Here is a 19,398-nt window from a genome sequence, read left to right on the forward strand (position 1 = left end):
ACTCTTTCATATGTGATCAAATTATTTCTGATAAGAGCTCCAAGATTATTCAATGAGTGCAGAAGAGCCTTTCAACAAATGATGGTGGGAAAACTGCATATTCACGTATAAAAGAATGAAATTGGATCCTTATCTTAAACTGTATACAAAACTTAAGTTAAAATGGATAAAGTTTTAAATGTAAGAGCTAATACTGTAAGATTTTTTAAAGAAAACGAAGGGGAAAAATTTTTATAATATTGGATTGGCAGTGGTTTCTTGGATGTGATAGCAAAAGCACAAGCAGAAGAAAGAAAAAGATAAATTAATTTGACTTCATGAAAACTAAGAAAACACATAAATCAAAGGGCATTGTCAACAGAATGAAAAGGCAATCCATAATATGGAAGAAAATATTTAAAATTTTGTACCTTCTAAGGAATTAATACCCAGAATATACAAGGAATTCCCCAAAATTAACAATAACTCCAACAAACCCAATTCAAAAATGAGCTAGAGCTTGAGTAGACATTTCTCCAAAGAAGGCCAATAAGAGCATGTAAAGATGCTTGACATCAGTAATCTTTAAGGGAATGCAAACCAAAAACAGTAATAAGATACTCCTTTATACCTATTCAGATGACTACCATCAAAAAGAGAAAATGACAAGTGTTAGGAAGGATGTGGAGAAACTGGAACACTGTGCAGTAATTGGAATCTAAAATGGTGAAGCTGCTGTGGAAAACAGCTTGGCACTTCCTCAAGAAAATAAACAGCATTACCATACGAGTTAGCATTTCCACTAGCAGTGGAATTCCAAAAGAATTGGAAGCAAGAATTTGAAAACATTTGTACATCATTGTTCATAGCAACATTATTCACAATAGCCAACTAGTGGAACCAACTCAAGTGTTCCCTGATGAAAACATGGATAAATAAATATGATATATACATGCAATGGAATATTATTCAATCTTTAAAAGTACTGAAATTATCATACATGCCACAACATGTGCAAGCAATTGAATTCATTCTATTTCTCGTCTGCTCTGATAGAAACAAAGTAGTCATGTCCATAATACCCAAATATTTTCACTAATGTTACATTCGCTTTTTGTTGCTTTTTCTATTACCATTGAAAACTTGCTACCAATCACATAGTGGATCTTATCAACATAACACTGATGTTCACTTCTCAAGTATCCTGCTACATAATCATTTGTAGTTCAAAATAAGTAACCCTAGAATATTTGGCAAAACCACAATTAATAGCTTACACGATGCAGACCTCTGGAAACATTTTCCTTAATAATTCTGTGGGTTCTCTCTTTCCTTAATTAGGTCCCTTATAACTTTGGGCTTCCTTGTTTGCCTCTCAACTGAGTGGCTGAGATAGGAAGAGACAGATTAGGAATACAGCAGAGTCAAGAGGCAGAATCTAAAAATAGAGAATTGTGAAAAGTAGGTCCCTTAACATCACAGCTGACAGGTGCCAGAATGAAAACCTTAACAAAAGCTTTCTTACTAGGAATATAGTTTCTGGAAATATTGAGAGTGAGTTTTTGGGGGGTTAGGTGTAGAGGCAGGAAGAATATATACTTTGATCTTGTTCAAAGAACAAAATGAAACTGTTCCAAATAGATAAAAACAAGTAGAAAGTAAAGTAAAGGGGTTCTTCTCACTGATAAGGAAAATGTGGAAGTACCTCACAGCCATGATCACAGATCAAATTATTTGATTCATAAATAGCTCTGTATTCTAACAAAGAAAGATTTATCCTTCTCTGAGTTTATTGACTTGTGTTCTCATGTATTATATTTCTTAGTTTTCTTCAGTTTGACTTTATTTCTGTATTCTGTGTCTCAGGTGGTGTTCATGTTCTCTGACTTGAAAATATTGGTCACGAATTACCACTTTCTGGATACAATGCTCATCTTCATGGTGTTTGGCTGGTCTGTCATTCCCTTCACGTACCTGATAAGCTTCCTGTTTTCTAGTCATACCAGTGCCTACACCAAGCTCGTTATATTTAACTACTGTGCGGGGATTTTTGGTGCAACAGCAGATTTATTTATATCCTCAATTCAGGGTAAGGACTTAAAACAATTTCCTCTTTTCCACAGGAATAGTTAAAGAGGAATTGGCTTGAAGAGTGGAACATTGCAAAGTTGTTTGCTTGGGGGTTTCTGGGGAAGTTTTATGCTAGTGTTAATAACCATATTATGTGTCACTAAAATTATAGGAATCATGTTGTGTACAATGCAAAACAAATTATGACACTGATATTTTCGCTAACCCAATCCTCTTCTTTCAGGGTTATTTTGCATAGCATTTGCAGAATATTTATCTCTTTATTTTCCTCTTGATTTTGAGATTAAGGAGAAATTGACTGGACTGGCAAAGATATCAAACAGGAATTTCTTAGGAGATAGACTGTTGGCATGCCTTTATTAAATCACTCTACAAACATTATTGTGATCTGTTTTAAGTAATTCAGCTATCCTTGGATTTGCAGAGACTGAGAAAAATAAGCTTCCAACCCATTGTTGACCTAGATCATGCCCTCCCATGAAATAATTAATTCCCTGAGCTAGCTGAAGATCTATTATAATACTCATTGCACACCTATTCAAGGGGGAATATTAAGCCATATGAGAAATTATTGATTTCTGAAGAGCAGACTAAGCAACATATATGAGGATACTTAATCACATTGCTATTAATTAGTCTGTATTTGTTTTGTATTGCTGCTGTAGTAAGTTACCACAAAATTAGTGAATTGTGCAGATTTATTATCTTATAGCTTTTAAACAAATAAGTCTCATTGGGTAAAATCAAACTATCTGCAAGGCTGCATCCACTTTTGGAAGGTTTAGGGGAGAATTTGTTTCCTTGTTTATTTGAGTTGTTGACAGAAATTCAGTTCCTTTATATTATAGTCCTGAAAATTGATTTTTTCTAAAATGGATATTTTCCCTTTCTTAAGGAAAGAAGAGCTCACCAATGAAAGGTCTCATCTCACACTTGGAGTTTTCTTTGTGGGAAGATTTGTTGTTAATTATAAATTTATTTTCTTCTTGAGACAGGGCTATTAAGATTTCTTATACCTCCTTGTGGAACTTTTGAGGCATTTATCAAAGAACTTTTGCATTTCATCTAAGTATCTAAAACTATTGGCATAAAGTTATTCATAACATTTCCTTATGATTCTTTAAGGTCTATTTGTAAGTATTGATAACTGCTCATTCATTCCTGGTATTCTGTATTCACTCACACTCTCCCACCCTTTCTTTCCAATCAATATTTGCCACTTTTTTTTGTCTTTTCAAAGTGCTGTCTTTTAGTTTTATTAATGTTGTGTGTTTTTATGTCCTGCTTTATGAACTTCTGTTCTTATATTTATTTTCCTTTTTTTCTGTTACCTTGGATTAAATTGGTTACGCTTACTCTACCTTTGTAAGATCACTTATTGCATGATTTTAAACCTCTCTCCTTTGGAATACATGAGCACTTAAATCTATAAAGTTTCTTCTAAGTACTAATTTAGTTGTATCCCACACATTTAGATATGTTGTATTTTCAGTATCATTGAGTTAGGAATATTTTATAATTTTTCTTGTAATTTCTACTTTAACCAAATGTTTGATGACTTTCTAGGATTTTTTGTGATCATTTTTTTAAAATTTATTTTGAACTAAAACTGATCTCAGTTCATAGTTCAGTCTTTTAAATGTAATTATACTCTAGTACAACTACTCTGCTTAATCACTACTGGTATGAAGTAAAGAAAATGTTCATGTCCCATTCAAGGCAGTTTTAAAAGCCTCTAAAATATTAGATTTTTATTGGAATACCCTCGTGAAATATCTAAGAGCTCTTACTCAGTTTGCCTACATATGACATGTGATACAAAATGATTATAAAATAGATACTAACCTGACTTCCTATAGTAATAAAGTGTACTCTAAGAAATATTTCTAGGATAGTTGGTTTAGCATGATTTCTATTCAGTTTCATTGTAAGAATAGCACTATAACTTTATAAGGTCATTTGTTTTCTCAGAGACAATGACCTGCTTATTAATATTCTCTGAGGAGAGTTATACACAATTTAAAGAGTGCCAAAATGCAAAATAATATTCAGTCATTATAAATTCAGTGTTCTGATACTCAAAGTCTTATTATACATTTGCTTAAAATGAGAGGAGATTAAGAGGTAGTGTTTGAGCAAAATAAGAAGAAATTATGGTGAACCAAACAAATTAAAATCATAATAAATGAAATGAAAAAAAATTCACTGGACGTTTTCAAAACAGATTTAATCAGGCCAATTCTGTGAACTTGGAGACAGGACAATTGAGTCTAAGGAAAAGAGAAAAAATAGTGAAGAAAAGTGAGTAATGTCTAAGGAATCGCTGGGACTCCATCAGGGAGACTATATATATATATATAGTCCCAGAGGAGAAAAAAGAGAAAACGAGGCAAAAACAATATTTCAAGAAATAATAGTCAAAAACATCCCAAATTCAATAAAAGATATGAACCTACAAAACACAAGAAATTCAGCAGACTCCATCTAGAATGAATTTAGAGATCCTCATGAAGACACATTGTAATAAGTCTAGAAAGATAAAAAGGAGAACCTTGAAAACATCATGAAAGAACTAACTCACCAAGTTCAAAGAGTTCTTGATAAAATTAATAGTGGATTTCCCATTAAAAACTATGGAAAACAGAAAACTGTGGAATTAAAAAAAAAAAAAAACAGAAACCTTATCTATCAAGAATTCTATATCCAGCAAATCTGTTCTTTAAAAATGTAGAGAAAATTAGAGTCTCCCAGATTAAAAAAAAAAAGACAGGTAGGTACATTACCACTCAACTTGTATTACAAGAAATTTTAAAAGGAGTCATTCTGGATGAAATAAAACTATGCTATAAAATAACTTGAAGTTGTATGAAGAAATAAAGATCTTCAGTAAAGGTAACTAGGTAAAGAAATATGAAATCAAGATTATTCTATTTTTCTTTTGTAACTTTGCACCTTGAGAAATGAGTAAAATAAGAGAAAACTAAAGTCAAAGGCAGCAGAAGGAAGAAAATGATAAAGATTAGAGATAAAAGAAACAGTGAAACTAAAAGGAAATTCTTTGAAAAGAGCAACAAGATTTAAGAACTTCAGCTAGATTGTCTAAGGAAAAAGAGAGAAGGAAATAACTACAATCAGAAATGAATGTGAGGAATTTATGTCTGATTTTCCAGAAATAAAACATTGTACAAGACTGAATGATTGCACATCAAAAATTAGATAACTGAGATGAAATGGACAAACTCATAAGAGCACAAAAATAATCTAAACTTACTGGACAAAGTCATAGGAGCACAAAAATAACTTAAACTGACTGAAGAAGAATTAGAAAATCTCAGTAGACCTCTAACAAATAAAGAGATTAAAAGAAGAATGAAAAATCTCACAACAAAGAGAAACCCAGGATCATATGGTTTAACTGGTAAGTTCTATCAAACTTTATAAGTAACATAAATTTTCCTAAAACTCTTTAAAAATAGAATATGAGAGAACAAGTCCTAACTCATTTTGAGGAAACCATTTCCTATAGCAAAGGCAGATAAAGATATCACAAGAAAAGATAATTAGAAACAAATACCTTTTGTGAATATATGTGTAAAAGTCTCTGGCAAAGCAGTAGCAAACAAAACCAACAGCAATTTAAATGGTTACACCATGACCAAGTGGAATTACACCAGAAATGCAAGGAAATTTCAACAAAACAAAATCAAATCATTCATTGTCAAAATAACGGGGAAAAAATCCCACATGATCATCCCAACTGATTCATAAAAGACATTTGATAAAATTCAGTGTGATTTTATGGTAATACACCCAGATAATTAGGATTTTTTCAGAATGATAAAGGGTATTTATGTAAAAACTACAGGTATACTCAATGGTGAAAGACTGAAAGTTTTCCTTCTAAAATCATAAATAAGACAAGAATGCTTCCTTTCACCATAGCTATTCAACATTGAATTGCAATTGTAGCCAGAGAAATTGGATGAGAAATAAAAATTTTAAAACATTTAAGTTGGAAAGAACTAAAACTGTCTCTTTTCACAGATAGAATGATTTACATAGGGAAAAGCCCAAAGAACCATCAAGATGGTTACTATAGCTAATGAAAAAACGAGCAAACTTTCAGATTACAGGATTAACACATAAAAACCAACTTTGTTTCTATACACGAGCGATAAAAAATTTGAAAATGAATTAAATAAAGCAATTTCACTTGTAATAGCATCTGAAATAATTAAATACTTACGAAAAATTCCAACCAAGTATATGAAAACTTGTGCTGAGAACCGTAAAACTTTGCTGGGAAAAATTAAACAAAACCTAAATAAATGTGAAAATATCTATCTTCATAGATTAGAAGACTTAACAATGTTAAGATAATACTACCTAAAACAGTCTACAGATTCAACACAAACTCTACACAATTCCAACATCTTTTTTCACAGAAATGAAAAATATCCTAAAATCTTATGGAATTAGAATGGGCTCAGGGCTTTACTGGTGGTTCACATGGTAAATAATCTGCCAGCAATGTTGGAGACCTAGGTTTAGTCCCTGAGTCAGGAAGATCCCCTGAAGAAGGCAACTCACTTCAGTATTCTTGCCTGGAGAATCCCATGGACAGAGGAGCCTAACCGGCTACATACAGTCCATAGGGCCACAAAGAGTTGGACACGACTGAAATGACTTAGCACACAAAATGAAGAGAACAATGTAGAAAAAGAATAAAGTTGGAATTCTACGTTTCTTGATCTTGAAACTTTCTACAAAGTTACAGAGGATTTTGGGTTAAGATGGCAAAATAGGAGGATCTGGAGTTCACCTCTCTCCACAAATACATCAAGAATACATCTACAAGTGAAATAATTTGCACAGAGTACCTACTGAACATTATTAGAGGACCTCAGACACCTAATAACTGGGAAAGATCCCCTAATAACCTGGTAGGATGAAAAAGAGGAAAACAAGGTAAAGAGGAAATAGAATGGGACATGCACCCTTTGGAGTTGCTGAAGGAGATGAGGTTACTGCCCATAGGAACACCCCCTCACTAGTGGCAAGATCAGATGAAATAGAAGGGGAGATTCAGGGGCTACCAGAGGAAAGTGCAGCAGCAAGCCCATGTCAGACAGGTCAGAGTGAGACTCACTCAGATGGTATGCGCCACAGCCCTTCATGCCCCAGCCTGAGACAGGTATCCACTGGTGCTGGTGGGGAATGGATGCTGAAGCATGGAATCTGGAGAGCAGATCTAGGGAGAGGACTGCTGTTGGCTGCATGGAGACAGTCTGAGGAGATTGGAGTGAGGACCTATGCAGCTGGGAATGCTTCTGGAGGAAGCACAGACTACCGTGGAAGCAAGGCACCATTGTTGAGTGGCACATGCAGAAAGGGCAGCCATTGTGGCTTCTCTCCCCATACACCAGCCCCTACCTCTGCAGGCACTGAGGGGGCTCCTGCCAGAGTGAGCACATGCCCCAGGGGTTGCTAGAATGTCCCTCTCAGGCTTGAGCAAGCCCCCATGCTCCAGTCCACCACCACCTCCTGCCAGACCCTGCCACTATAGGCAGTAGAGGGGGCTCTGACCTAAGCAAGAAAACAAGTAAGCCTCAGTTAGTCACATCCTTCATCATCCCCTCTCACCTGGGTGGGGAGCAGATGTTGGAGGGTGACCCACATGCAGGGGTGTGACCAAAACCAAAGCTTAGCTCTTGGGACTGTGTGACTAAGGAAGCAGAATTAGAATCTCTCCATACAGCTGTGAAAGTCACAGATTAAACACCCATGATTGGTTTTTTTTAAATACAACACCTGTGGAACATCTGAATGGAAAATAAGTGCTCTCACATCAGACATGGGTCTAGCTTTAGTAGCTGTGGTCTTTGTGGACACATACATGTGGGAGTTGGTCTAGGTCAGAGTCTGAGCTGCCCCAAATAGCAGCAGTCCCCAAACTTTTTGGAAGCAGAGAACAGTATTGAGGAAGACAATGTTTTGGGGGTAGGAGGATGGTGCAGGCAGTAATGCAAGTAATGGGGAGTTGAAGATGAAGCTTCACACACTTACCTACCTCTTACCTATTTCTTTGCATCCTGCTTCCTAACAGGTCACAGACTGATACTGACCCATGGTCTAGACCTAAAAAGAGGTCTTGGAGGGCCTCTTAGGAGGGTAGAGTTTGGCTGTGTCTTGCTCACCTGGCTCAGAGTTGGGAAAGGAGTATATCAAGGCTGTATACTGTCACCCTGCTAATTCAACTTATATGTAGTGTACATCATGCAAAATGCCTGACTGGATGAAGCACAAGCTGGAATCAAGATTGCTGGGAGAAATACCAATAACCTCAGATATGCAGATGACACCACCCTTATGGCAGAAAGCAAAGAGGAACTAAAGAGCCTCTTGATGAAAGTGAAAAAGGAGAGTGAAAGGCTGGCTTAAAACTCAACATTCAAAAAACTAAGATTATGGCAACTGGTCCCATTACTTCATGGCAAATAGATGGGATACAATGGAAACAGTGACAGAATATTTTCTTCAGCTCCAAAATCACTGTGGACAGTGACTACAGCCATCAAATTAAAAGACACTTGTTCCTTGGAAGAAAAGCTATGACAAACCTAGACAGTGTATTAAAAAGTAGAGACATTACATTGCCAAAAAAGGTCCATGTAGTCAAAGCTATTGTTTTTCCAGTACTCATGTATGGATGTGAGAGTTGGACCATAAAGAAGGCTGAGCATTGAAAAATTGATACTTTTGAACTGTGGTGCTGGAGAAAACTCTTGAGCGTCCCTTGAACCGTAAGGAGATCAAACCAGTAAATCCTAAAATAAATCAACTCTGAATATTCCTTGGAAGGACTGATGCTGAAGCTGAAGCGCCAATACTTTGGCCACTGATGTGAAGACCTGACTCATTGGAAAAGACCCTGATGCTAGGGAAGATTAAAGGGAAAGGAGAAGGGGATGACAGAAGATGAGATGGTTGGATGGCATCACCAATTCAATGGACCTGAGTTTGAGCAAACTCTGGGAGATAGTGAAGGACAGGGAACCCTGGCGTGTTGCAGTCCATAGGTGGCAAAAAGTCAGAGATGACTAGGGACTGAACAACAATAACCCTTTGGGGGCAAGGGAATTGATAGCAGAGGCCCTAAGGAATGGTTGCTCTTGTTGTTATTGTTCTACTTATTTTTTACTTTTACTTATTTCTATTTTTTCATATATTTTGTGCTTCTATTTTATTTTGCTTTTTGTTCTGTTTCTGTCTTTTGTTTCTTTGTGTTTTGGGGTTGTTTTTTTTGTTTGTTTGTTTGTTTTGGGTTTTTTTTTTCTGGTTTTTTGTTGTTTGTTTGGATTTTGTTTTTTGCACTTGTTGGTTTTATTCTGCTTTGGTCTCATGGTTTTAATATGTTTGGGTGTTTTCTTGTTTCTTTGTGGTCTTTGTTTTTATTTGATTTTATTTTTATTTCTTGTCTTGATTTATATTTGTTACCTTTTGTTGGCTCAGCATGACTTGCAGGGTCTTGGTTACCCATTGAGGGGTTTAACCTGAGGCTCTGTAGTGAAGTGCCAAGTCCTGGTTGCAGGCCCACCAGGTAATTCATGGCTCCGGAGAGTATTGATTGGCATGACCTCTCTCAGAGGTCCTCATCCTGGCATCAAGATCTGGTTGCACCCAACTGTCTGCAAACTCCAGTGCCAGAACACCTAAGGCCAAACAACCAGCATAACAGGAACACAGCCCCACCTTCAACAAACAAGCTGGCTAAAGTAGTACTAGGCTCACAAACATCCCAAAACACATCCCCTGACATGGCCCTGCCCACCAGAGAAATAAGACCCAGCTCTACATATCACAAGGCATACACTAGTTCCTTCCAACAGGAAGCCTACACAAATCCCTCAATTGCACTCATTGACTAGAGGACAGACAGTAGAAACTGGAGCAACTATAATCCTGCAGACTGCAGAAAAGAAGCAAAAAACACAGTAAGTCAGATAAAATGAGATGGTGAAGAAATACATGGCAGACAAAGGAGCAAGGTACAAATCCACAAGACCAACTAAATGAAAAGGAGCTAGGAAATCTACCTGAAAAATAATTCACAGTGATGATAGTAAATTTGATCTAAGATGTTGAAAATAGGATAGAGGCACAGATGGAGAAGATACAAGAAATGATTAACAAGGACCTGGAAAAGCTACAGAACTCCAATTAAAAAACAAACTATGATGAACAATACAATAACTAAGATAAAAAGTACTCTAGAAAGAATCAACTGAATAACTGAATCAGAAGAATGGATATGTGGGCTGGCAAATAGAATGGTGGAAATTACTGCATGGAACTAAACAAAGAAGAAAGAATATAATGAAACGAGGACTGTCTTAGAGACCTCTGGAATAATACTAAAAGCACAAACATTCAAACTATGGGGGTCTCGAAAGAAGAAGAGTAAGAGAAAGGAGAAGATGGAATATTTGAAAAAATTATAGTCAAAAACTTGCCTGACATGGAAAAGAAAATTAGCACCCACCTCCAGGAAGCACAGAGAGTACCATACAGGATAAACCCAAGGAGAAACACACTGATATGCATATTAAACTAACAAAAATTAAATATAAAAAATTAAAATCAGCAAGGGAAAAGCAACAAATAACATACAAGGGAAGCCTCATAATGTTATCAGCTGATATTTCAGCAGAAATTTTGCAGGCCAGAAGGGAATGGCAGGATATGCCTAAAGTGATAAAAACGTAGAACTTAAAACCAAGAATATTCTACTTAGCAAGGCTCTAGAAGATTTGGGTTTGATGGAGAAATCAAAAACTTCATAGACAAGCAAAAGCTGATAGAGTTCGGCATCATCAAACCAGTTTTACAACAAATGATAAATGGACTTATCTAGGTAGAAAACATAAGTCAGTCAGTCAGTCAGTTCAGTCGATTGATCATGTCTGACTCTTTGCGACCCCATGGGCTGCAGTGCACCAGGCCTCCCTGTCCATCACCAACTCCCAGAGTTTACTCAAACTCATGTCCACTGAGTTGGTGATGCCGTCTAACTATCTCATCCTCTGCCGTCCCCTTCTCCTCCTGCCTTCAATCTTTCCCAGCATCAGGGTCTTTTCCAATGAGTCAGTTCTTCACATGAGGTGGCCAAAGTATTGGAGTTTCAGCTTCAGCATCAGTCCTTCCAATGAATATTCAGAACTGATTTCCTTGAGGATGGACTGGTTGGATCTCAGACCATGAACTCGTTATTGCCAAATTCAGACTTAAATTGAAGAAAGTAGGGAAAACCACTAGACCATTCAGGTATGACCTAAATCAAATCCACAGTGGAAGTGACAAATAGGTTCAAGGGATTAGATCTGATAGAGTGCCTGAAGAACTATGGATGGAAGTTTGTGACATTGTACAGGAGGCAGGGATCAAGACCATCCCCAAGAAAAAGAAATGCAGAAAGGCAAAATGGTTGTCTAAGGAGGACTTACAAATAGCTGTGGAAAGAAGAGAAGTTAAAGGCAAAGGAGAAAAGGAAAGATATACCCATTTGAATGCAGAGTTCCAGTTCCAGCCTTTCTCAGTGATCAGTGCAAAGAAATTGAGTAAAACAATAGAATGGGAAAGACTAGAGATCTCTCCAAGAAAATTAGAGATACCAAGGGAACATTTCATGCAAAGATAGGCACAATAAAGGAAAACATAAGAGAAGAACACAAATAGGAAAGGAAGAGAAAAGACCTGCAAAAACAAACCCAAAACAATTGAGAAAATGGTAATAGAAACTTGCATATCAATAATTACCTTAAATGTGAATGAATCAAGTATCCCAACCAAATGACAGAGACTAGCTGAATGGATACAAAAACAAAAGCTGTGTATATGCTGCTTAGAAGAGACATACTTCAGTTTTAGGGACACATACAGACTGAAAGTGAGGGGACAGGTAAAGATATTCCATGAAATTGGAAATCAATAAAAAAACTGGAGCAACATTACTCATACCAGACAAAAGAAACTTTAAGATAAAGACTGTTACTGAAGAAAAGGATTGACACTATATAATGAGCAAGGGAACATAAGAAGAAGATACAGCAATTGTAAATAAATATGCAGCACACTGTTAAAGAATCTATCCACCGATGCAGGAGACATAGATTCAATCCCTGGGTAGGGAAGATCCCCTACAGAAGAAAATGGCAACCTGTTCCAGTATTCTTGCCTGGAAAATCCCATGGACAAAGGAACCTGGAGGGTTATAGTCCATAGGGTTGCAAAAGAGTTGGACATAACTTAGTAACTAAAGAGCAACAACAAATATACATGCATCCAACATGAATCAAGTGGACTAGATCTTAGGAATGCAAGTATTCTTTAATATATGCAAATGAATCAATATATGCAAATGAACACACCATATTAACAAATTGAAAAGTAAAAGAACAACTCAGTAGATGCAGAAAAAGCTTTTGACAAAAGTCAAAGCCCATTAATGATAAAATCTCTCCAGGAAGTGAGTTTGGAGGGAACTTACCTAAACATAATAAAGGATATACAGGACAAATGCAGAGCAAACATCATTCCCCATGGTGAAAAACTGAAAGTATTTTCTCTAACATCAGGAATAAGACAAGGATGTTCACTCTCAGCACTATATTCAACATAGTACTGGAAGTCCTAGACAAGGCAATCAAAGAAGAAAAATAAATAAAAGCAATACAAATTAGAAAAGAAGTATTTGTCTTTATCATTCTGACTTACTTCACTCCATGTAATAGGTTCCATGTTCATCCACCTCATTAGAATTGACTCAAATGTGTTCTTTTTAATAGCTGAATAATATTTCATTGTGTATATGTACCACAACTTCCTTATCCATTCATCAGCCAATGGACATCTAGGTTGCTTCCATGTCTTGGCTATTATAAATAGTGCTCTGACGAACATTGGGGTACATGTCTCTTTCAATTCTGGTTTCCTCACATTGTATGCCCCACAGTGGGACTGCTGGGTTGTATGGAAATTCCAAAGAATAGCAAGGAGAGCTAAGAAAGCCTTCCTCAGTGATCAATGAAAAGAAAGAGAGGAAAACAATAGAATGGGAAAGAATAGAGATCTATTCTTCAAGAAAATTAGAGCTACCAAGGAAACATTTCATGCAAAGATGGGCACAATAAAGGACAGAAACAGTATGGGCCAGACAGAAGCAGAAGATATTAAGAAGAGATGGAAAGAATACACAGAAGAACTATACAAAAAGGATCTTCATGACCCAGATAACCACGACTGTGTGATTACTCACCAAAGCCAGACATCCTGGAATGGGAAGTCAAGTGGGCCTTAGAAAGCATTACTATGAGCAAAGCTAGTGGAGGTGATGGAATTCCAGCTGAGCTATTTCAAATCCTAAAAGATGATGCTGTTAAAGGGCTGCCCTCAACATGCCAGAAAATTTGAAAAACTCAGCAGTGGCCACAGGACAGGAAAATGTCAATTTTCATTCCAATCCCAAAGAAAAGCAATACCAAAGAAAGTTCAAGCTCCTGTTCAATTGCACTCATCTCACAAGCTAGAAAAGTAATGCTCAAAATTCTCCAAGCCAGGCTTCAAAAGTGCATGAACTGAGAACTTCCAGATGTTCAGTCTGGATTTAGAAAAGGGAGAGGAACCAGAGATCGAATTGCCAACAATCATTGGATCATCAAAAAAGCAGAAGAGTTCCCAAAAATATCTGCTTCTGTTTTATTGACTACATCAAAGCCTTTGACTGTGTGGATCACAACAAACTGTGGAAAGTCCTTAAAGGGATGAGAATACCAGGCAACTTTACTTGCCTCCTGAGAAATCTGTATGCAGCTCAAATAGCAACAGTTAGAACTGGACATGGCTCAATGGACTGGTTGCAAGTTGGAAAGGAGTACATCAAGGCTGTATATTGTCACTCTGGTTATATAACTTATGTGCAGAGTACATGATGTGAAATGCTGGGCTAGATGAAGCACAAACTGGAATCAAGATTGCCAGGAGAAATATCAATAACCTCAAATATATAGATGACACCACCCTTATGGCAAAAAGTGAATAGGAACTAAAGACCCTCCTGATGAAAATGAAAGAGGAGAGTGAAAAAACCAGCTTAAAACTCAGCATTCAAAAAACTAAGATCATGGCATCTGGTCCCATCACTTCATGACAAATATATGGGGGTAACAATGGAAACAGTGACAAACTTTAGTTTCTTGGCTCCAAAATCACTATGGATAGTGACTGCAGCCATGAAATTAAAAGATGCTTGCTCCTTGAAAGAAAAGTTATGACCAACCTAGACAGCATATTAAAAAGCACACATATTACTTTGCCAACAAAGATCCGTCTAATTAAAGCTATGGTTTTCCAGTAGTCATGTATGGATGTGAGAGTTGGACCATAAAGAAAGCTGAGTGCCAAAGAATTGATGCTTTTGAGCGGTGTTGGAGAAGACTTTTGAGAGTCCCTTAGACTGCAAGGAGATCTAACCAATCAATCCTAAAGGAAATCAGTCCTGAATATTCATTGGAAGTACTGATGCTGAAGCTGAAACTCCATTACTTTGGCCACCTGATGCAAAGAACTGACTCATTGGAAAAGACCCTGATTCTGGGAAAGATTGAAGGCAGGAGGAGAAGGTGATAACAGAGGATTAGATGATTGGATGGCATCACTGACTCGATGGACATGAGTTTGAGCAAGCTCCAGAAGTTGGTGATGGACAAGGAATCCTGGTGTGCTGCAATCCATGGGGTCACAAAGAGTCGGACACCACTGAGCAACTGAACTGAACTGATGGCAGTTCTATGTCCATTTCTTTTTAAAGGAATCTCCACACTGTTCTCCACAGTAGCTGTACCAGTTTGCATTCCCACCAACAGTTTTAGAGGGTTCCCTTTTCTCCACACCCTTTGTAGCATTTGTAGACTTTTTGATTATGGCCATTCTAACTGGTGTGAGATGATACCTCATTGTGGTTTTCATTTGCATTTCTCTAATGGGTGATGTTGGGCGTCTTTTCTGCCTGTATGTCTTCTTTGGAGAAATGTTTGTTTAGGTCTTTTGCTCACTTTTTGATTGAATTTTTCATTTTTTCTATTATTGAGCTGCATGAGCTACTTGTATATTTTGGAGATTAATTCTTTGTCAGTTGTTTCATTTGCTATTATTTTCTCCCATTCTGATGGTTGTCTTTTCATTTTCACCTTCCTTATAGTTTCCTTCATTGTGCAAAAGTTTTAAGTTTATTTAGGTCCCGTTTGTTTATTTTTGTTTTTATTTCCATTACTCCGAGAGGGGGGTTTAGAGGATCTTGCTGTGATTTATATCAGAGAATGTTCTGCCTGTGTTTTCCTCTAAATGTTTTATAGTTTCTGGCCTTCCATTTTGATCTTTAATTCATTTTGATTTTTTGTGTGTTTTGAATGTTATTAGAAAGTGTTCTAATTTCATTATTTTTCATGTTAGTTGACCAGTTTTCCCAACACCACTAATACTGTATATTAACATATTATATGGAATTTAGAAGCATGGTACTGATGACCCTACATGCAGGGCAGCAAAGGGGACACAGATGTAAAGAACAGGCTTTTGGACTCAGTGGGAGAAGGCAAGGATGGGATGATTTGAGAGAATAGCATTGAAACATGTATATTACCATATGTAAAACAGATGACCAGTGCAAGTTTGATGCGTGAAGAAGGGCACCCAAAGCTGGTGCTCTGGGACAACCCAAGGGGTCAAGGTGGGGAAGGAGGTGGGAGGGGGGTTCAGGTTGGGAGGGCACATGTATACTTGTGGCCAATTCATGTTGATGTATGGCCCAAATCATCACAATATTGTAAAGTAATTATCTTCCAATTAAAATAAATTTTTTTTAAAAAAAGAAGTAAAACTGTCACTGCAGATAACAACATAGTATACATAGAAAACCCTAAAGAGACCACCATGAAACTACTAGATCTTATCAATGAACTTGGTATGTTTGCAATATACAAAATTAATACACATAAATCTCTTGCATTCCTATACACTAAAAATGAAAGACCAGAAAGAGAAATCAAGGAACCGATTCCATTTACCATAGCATCAAAAAGAATAAAAAACCTAAATAAATAACTTACCTAAGGAGATAAAAGACCAGTATACATAACACTGTGACACTGATGAAAGAAATAAAAGATGACACAAACTGATGGAGAGATATACCATATTCTTGGATTGGAAGAACCAATATTGTGAATATTAACTATAATACCCAAAGCAATCTTCAGATACAATATAATCCCTAGTATATTTCCAGGGGTTTTTGGCACAACATATGTTAAAAATTTTTACAATGTGTATGGAAAAACAACAAACAAATAGCTAAAGCAATCCTGGGAAAGAAAAATGGAGCTGGAGGAATCACATCCCTTGACTTCAGATTGTACTGCAAAGTTATGGTCATCAAAACAGCATGCTGGTTTGATCTCCTTGCTGTCCAAGGGATTCTCAAGAGTCTTCCTCAGCACCACAGGTCAAAAGCATGAATTCTTTGGCACTCAACCTTCTTTATGGTCCAACTCTAACATCTGTATATGAACACTGGGAAAACTATAGTTTTGATTATACAGACCTTTGACAGCAAAGCGATGTCTCTGCGTTTAATACGCAGTCTACATTGGTCATAGTTTTTCTTCCAAGAAGCAAGCATCTTTTAATTTCATGGCTGCAGTCCACCATCGACAGTGATTTTGGAGCCCAAGAAAATAAAATCTGTCACTGTTTTCATTTTTTTCCCCATCTATTTGCCATGAAGTGATGGGACTGGATGCCATGACCTTAACTTTTTGAATGTTGAATTTTAAGCCAGCTGTTTTACTTTCCTCTTTCATTCTCATCAAGGGGCTCTTTAGTTCCTCTTCACTTCCTTCCATTAAAGTGGTATCATCTGGTGCTCGCTTCGGCAGCACATATACTAAAATTGGAACGATACAGAGAAGATTAGCATGGCCCTTGCACAAGGATGACACGCAAATTCGTGAAGCGTTCCATATTTTTTGACAAAAACCACTACAATATTGTAAAGTAATTAGCCTCCAACTAATAAAAATAAATGAAAAAAATAAATAAATAAATGGAGAGTGTTTTGCCTATGTTCTCCTCTTTGACACACACACACACACACACACACACACAAATAAAGTGGTATCTGCACATCTGAGGTTATTATAAAATGCAAATTGTCCCATAAACCATTCAAAAATTAGTTATTAATTAAAAGTCTTCCTACAAGGAAAATATTAGGCCCATATTGAAGTTTTATGAAACATTCAAAAATGGAATTCTAATTTAATACAGACCCTTCTAGAGAACAAAGAGGGGGAAAACAGCTTTTCTACCCATTATATGAAAATAGTATAAATTTTGACAGCATAAATGGAAAAGAATAGAAGAAAGGAATATTATAAGATAAAATTACTCATAAATACAGGTGCAATATTTTGAAGAAAATGCTGGAAACTGAGTTCAGTAAAGTATAGAAAAGATAACTCACTTTGACCAAACTAGATATTTCCTAGTAAGGACAGCAAGGAGATTAAACCAGTCAATCCTAAGGAATATCATCCTCGAGTATTCATTGGAAGGACTGATACTGAAGCTCCAATACTTTGGCTACCTGATCTGAAGACCCGACTCACTGAAAAAGACCCTGATGCTTGGGAAGATTGAAGGCAGGAGAAGGGGATGAGAGAGGATGAGATGGTTGGATGGCATCACTGATTCAGTGGACATGAATTTAAGCAAACTCTGGGAGATAGTGAAGGACAGGGAAGCCTGGTGTTCTGCAACTGAGCATATGAACAACAACAAAAAAAATGCAAATGATATACTCATTAAATGATAGACTCAGAAAGTGTATTAATGTAATTCACAATATTAATAAATTAATGAATAAAATATAGATATACACAAAAATATCATTAAAACATCCAACAATGATTCATTATAACTTTTCCTAATAGCAAAGTAAATATTTCCATAACCTCATAAAAGGCATTTACAAAAAACAATGAATATCATACTCAATGCTAAATCATTTAAAATGATCCCTGAAAATCAACATGACATCTAATGTCTTAATTAGTAATAGAAATTAGTCTTAATTAGTAATAGAAATAGATAGTAATTAGTAATAGATAAAAATTAAATTTTTTTTTGAAATAGAAAGAAATTAAATTGTCATTACTCAGACATGACATAAAAGTCAAGGTATTGTTATTAGTGACATTGAGAATGTGTAAAGAGGAAAACCAAAACTGCAGAGAGCAATGCTGCTTTTCTCTCAATCCTAGAAAAGGTCTGTTCAGTCATAATGCACAGGATAGCTACAGTGATTATTTATAATTTGTGCCCAATCTGGTTGGTTGATATTCTACTCTTGCTGATTAGTACACATGCTGAACTGGAAGATTAAATATTTTAAAACATTATCCATTACAGCATATTATTCTCAGCTTTTATTTCTTTTCTCACCTCCCTCAAATGGTATCTTTCAACAGTTAATGGGGTGAGGAATCATACTACTCTTCTTTATCTGGGAAGATTTTCCTCTGCTCCTTAAAGGTGAGGGGCTATTTATGTACTATACAGAGCGAGACTAATACTTTAATCTACTGCATTAGCCACTTATATTTTTATTGAAGAATAAGTGATTTGCAATATTACTCTGGTTACAGGTGGACAGCATAATGATTCAGTATTTTTGCAGATCATACTCCATTAGAGGTTATTAGAAGATAATGGGTATAATTCTCTGTGCTCTGGAGTATGTTACTGTTGCTTGTCTCTTATATATATAGTAGTTGGTATTTGCTAATACCATAAACCTCCTTTGTCTCTCCTCTTTTCCTCCTGCACTTTGGTAACTACGTTTGTTCTCTGTATCCATGAATCTGTTTCTCTTTTGCATATACATTAATTCGTGTTATTTTTCAGATTCCACATATGAGATATATACTGTAGTATTTGTTTTTCTCTGACATTTCACTAACATAATATTATCAAGGCCCATTCACGTTGCTGCAAATGGCAGAATTCCATTCCTTTTATGACTGAGATATATAACAATTCCTCTGTTGATGGGTGTTTGGGTTGCCTCTATATTTTGGATATTGTAACTACTGTTGTCTTGAATGTTGGGGTGCATGCATCTTTTTGAATTATGTTTTCTTTTTTTTTCTGGATATATACCAGAGACAGGAATTACTGGATCATGCAACAGTTTCATTTGAAGTTTCTTGAGAA

General features: G+C 36.3%; 1 protein-coding gene and 1 non-coding gene across 2 annotated transcripts in view; both read left to right on the plus strand.

Moving 5' to 3' along the window:
• LOC136157377 (phospholipid-transporting ATPase ABCA3-like) overlaps positions 1-19,398 on the plus strand; it is a 270,924-nt gene that overhangs the window by 187,231 nt on the left and 64,295 nt on the right. The window contains exon 22 of the mRNA XM_065919286.1: positions 1,846-2,068. Coding sequence (XP_065775358.1) covers positions 1,846-2,068 — 223 coding nt within the window. The remainder of the gene's footprint in view (positions 1-1,845; positions 2,069-19,398) is intronic.
• LOC136161995 (U6 spliceosomal RNA) lies at positions 17,045-17,151 on the plus strand. The gene has a single exon (XR_010661848.1). It is a non-coding gene; the product is annotated as a U6 spliceosomal RNA (small nuclear RNA).

This window comes from Muntiacus reevesi, chromosome 2 (assembly GCF_963930625.1).
Source record: "Muntiacus reevesi chromosome 2, mMunRee1.1, whole genome shotgun sequence".
Classification (NCBI taxonomy): domain Eukaryota; kingdom Metazoa; phylum Chordata; class Mammalia; order Artiodactyla; family Cervidae; genus Muntiacus; species Muntiacus reevesi.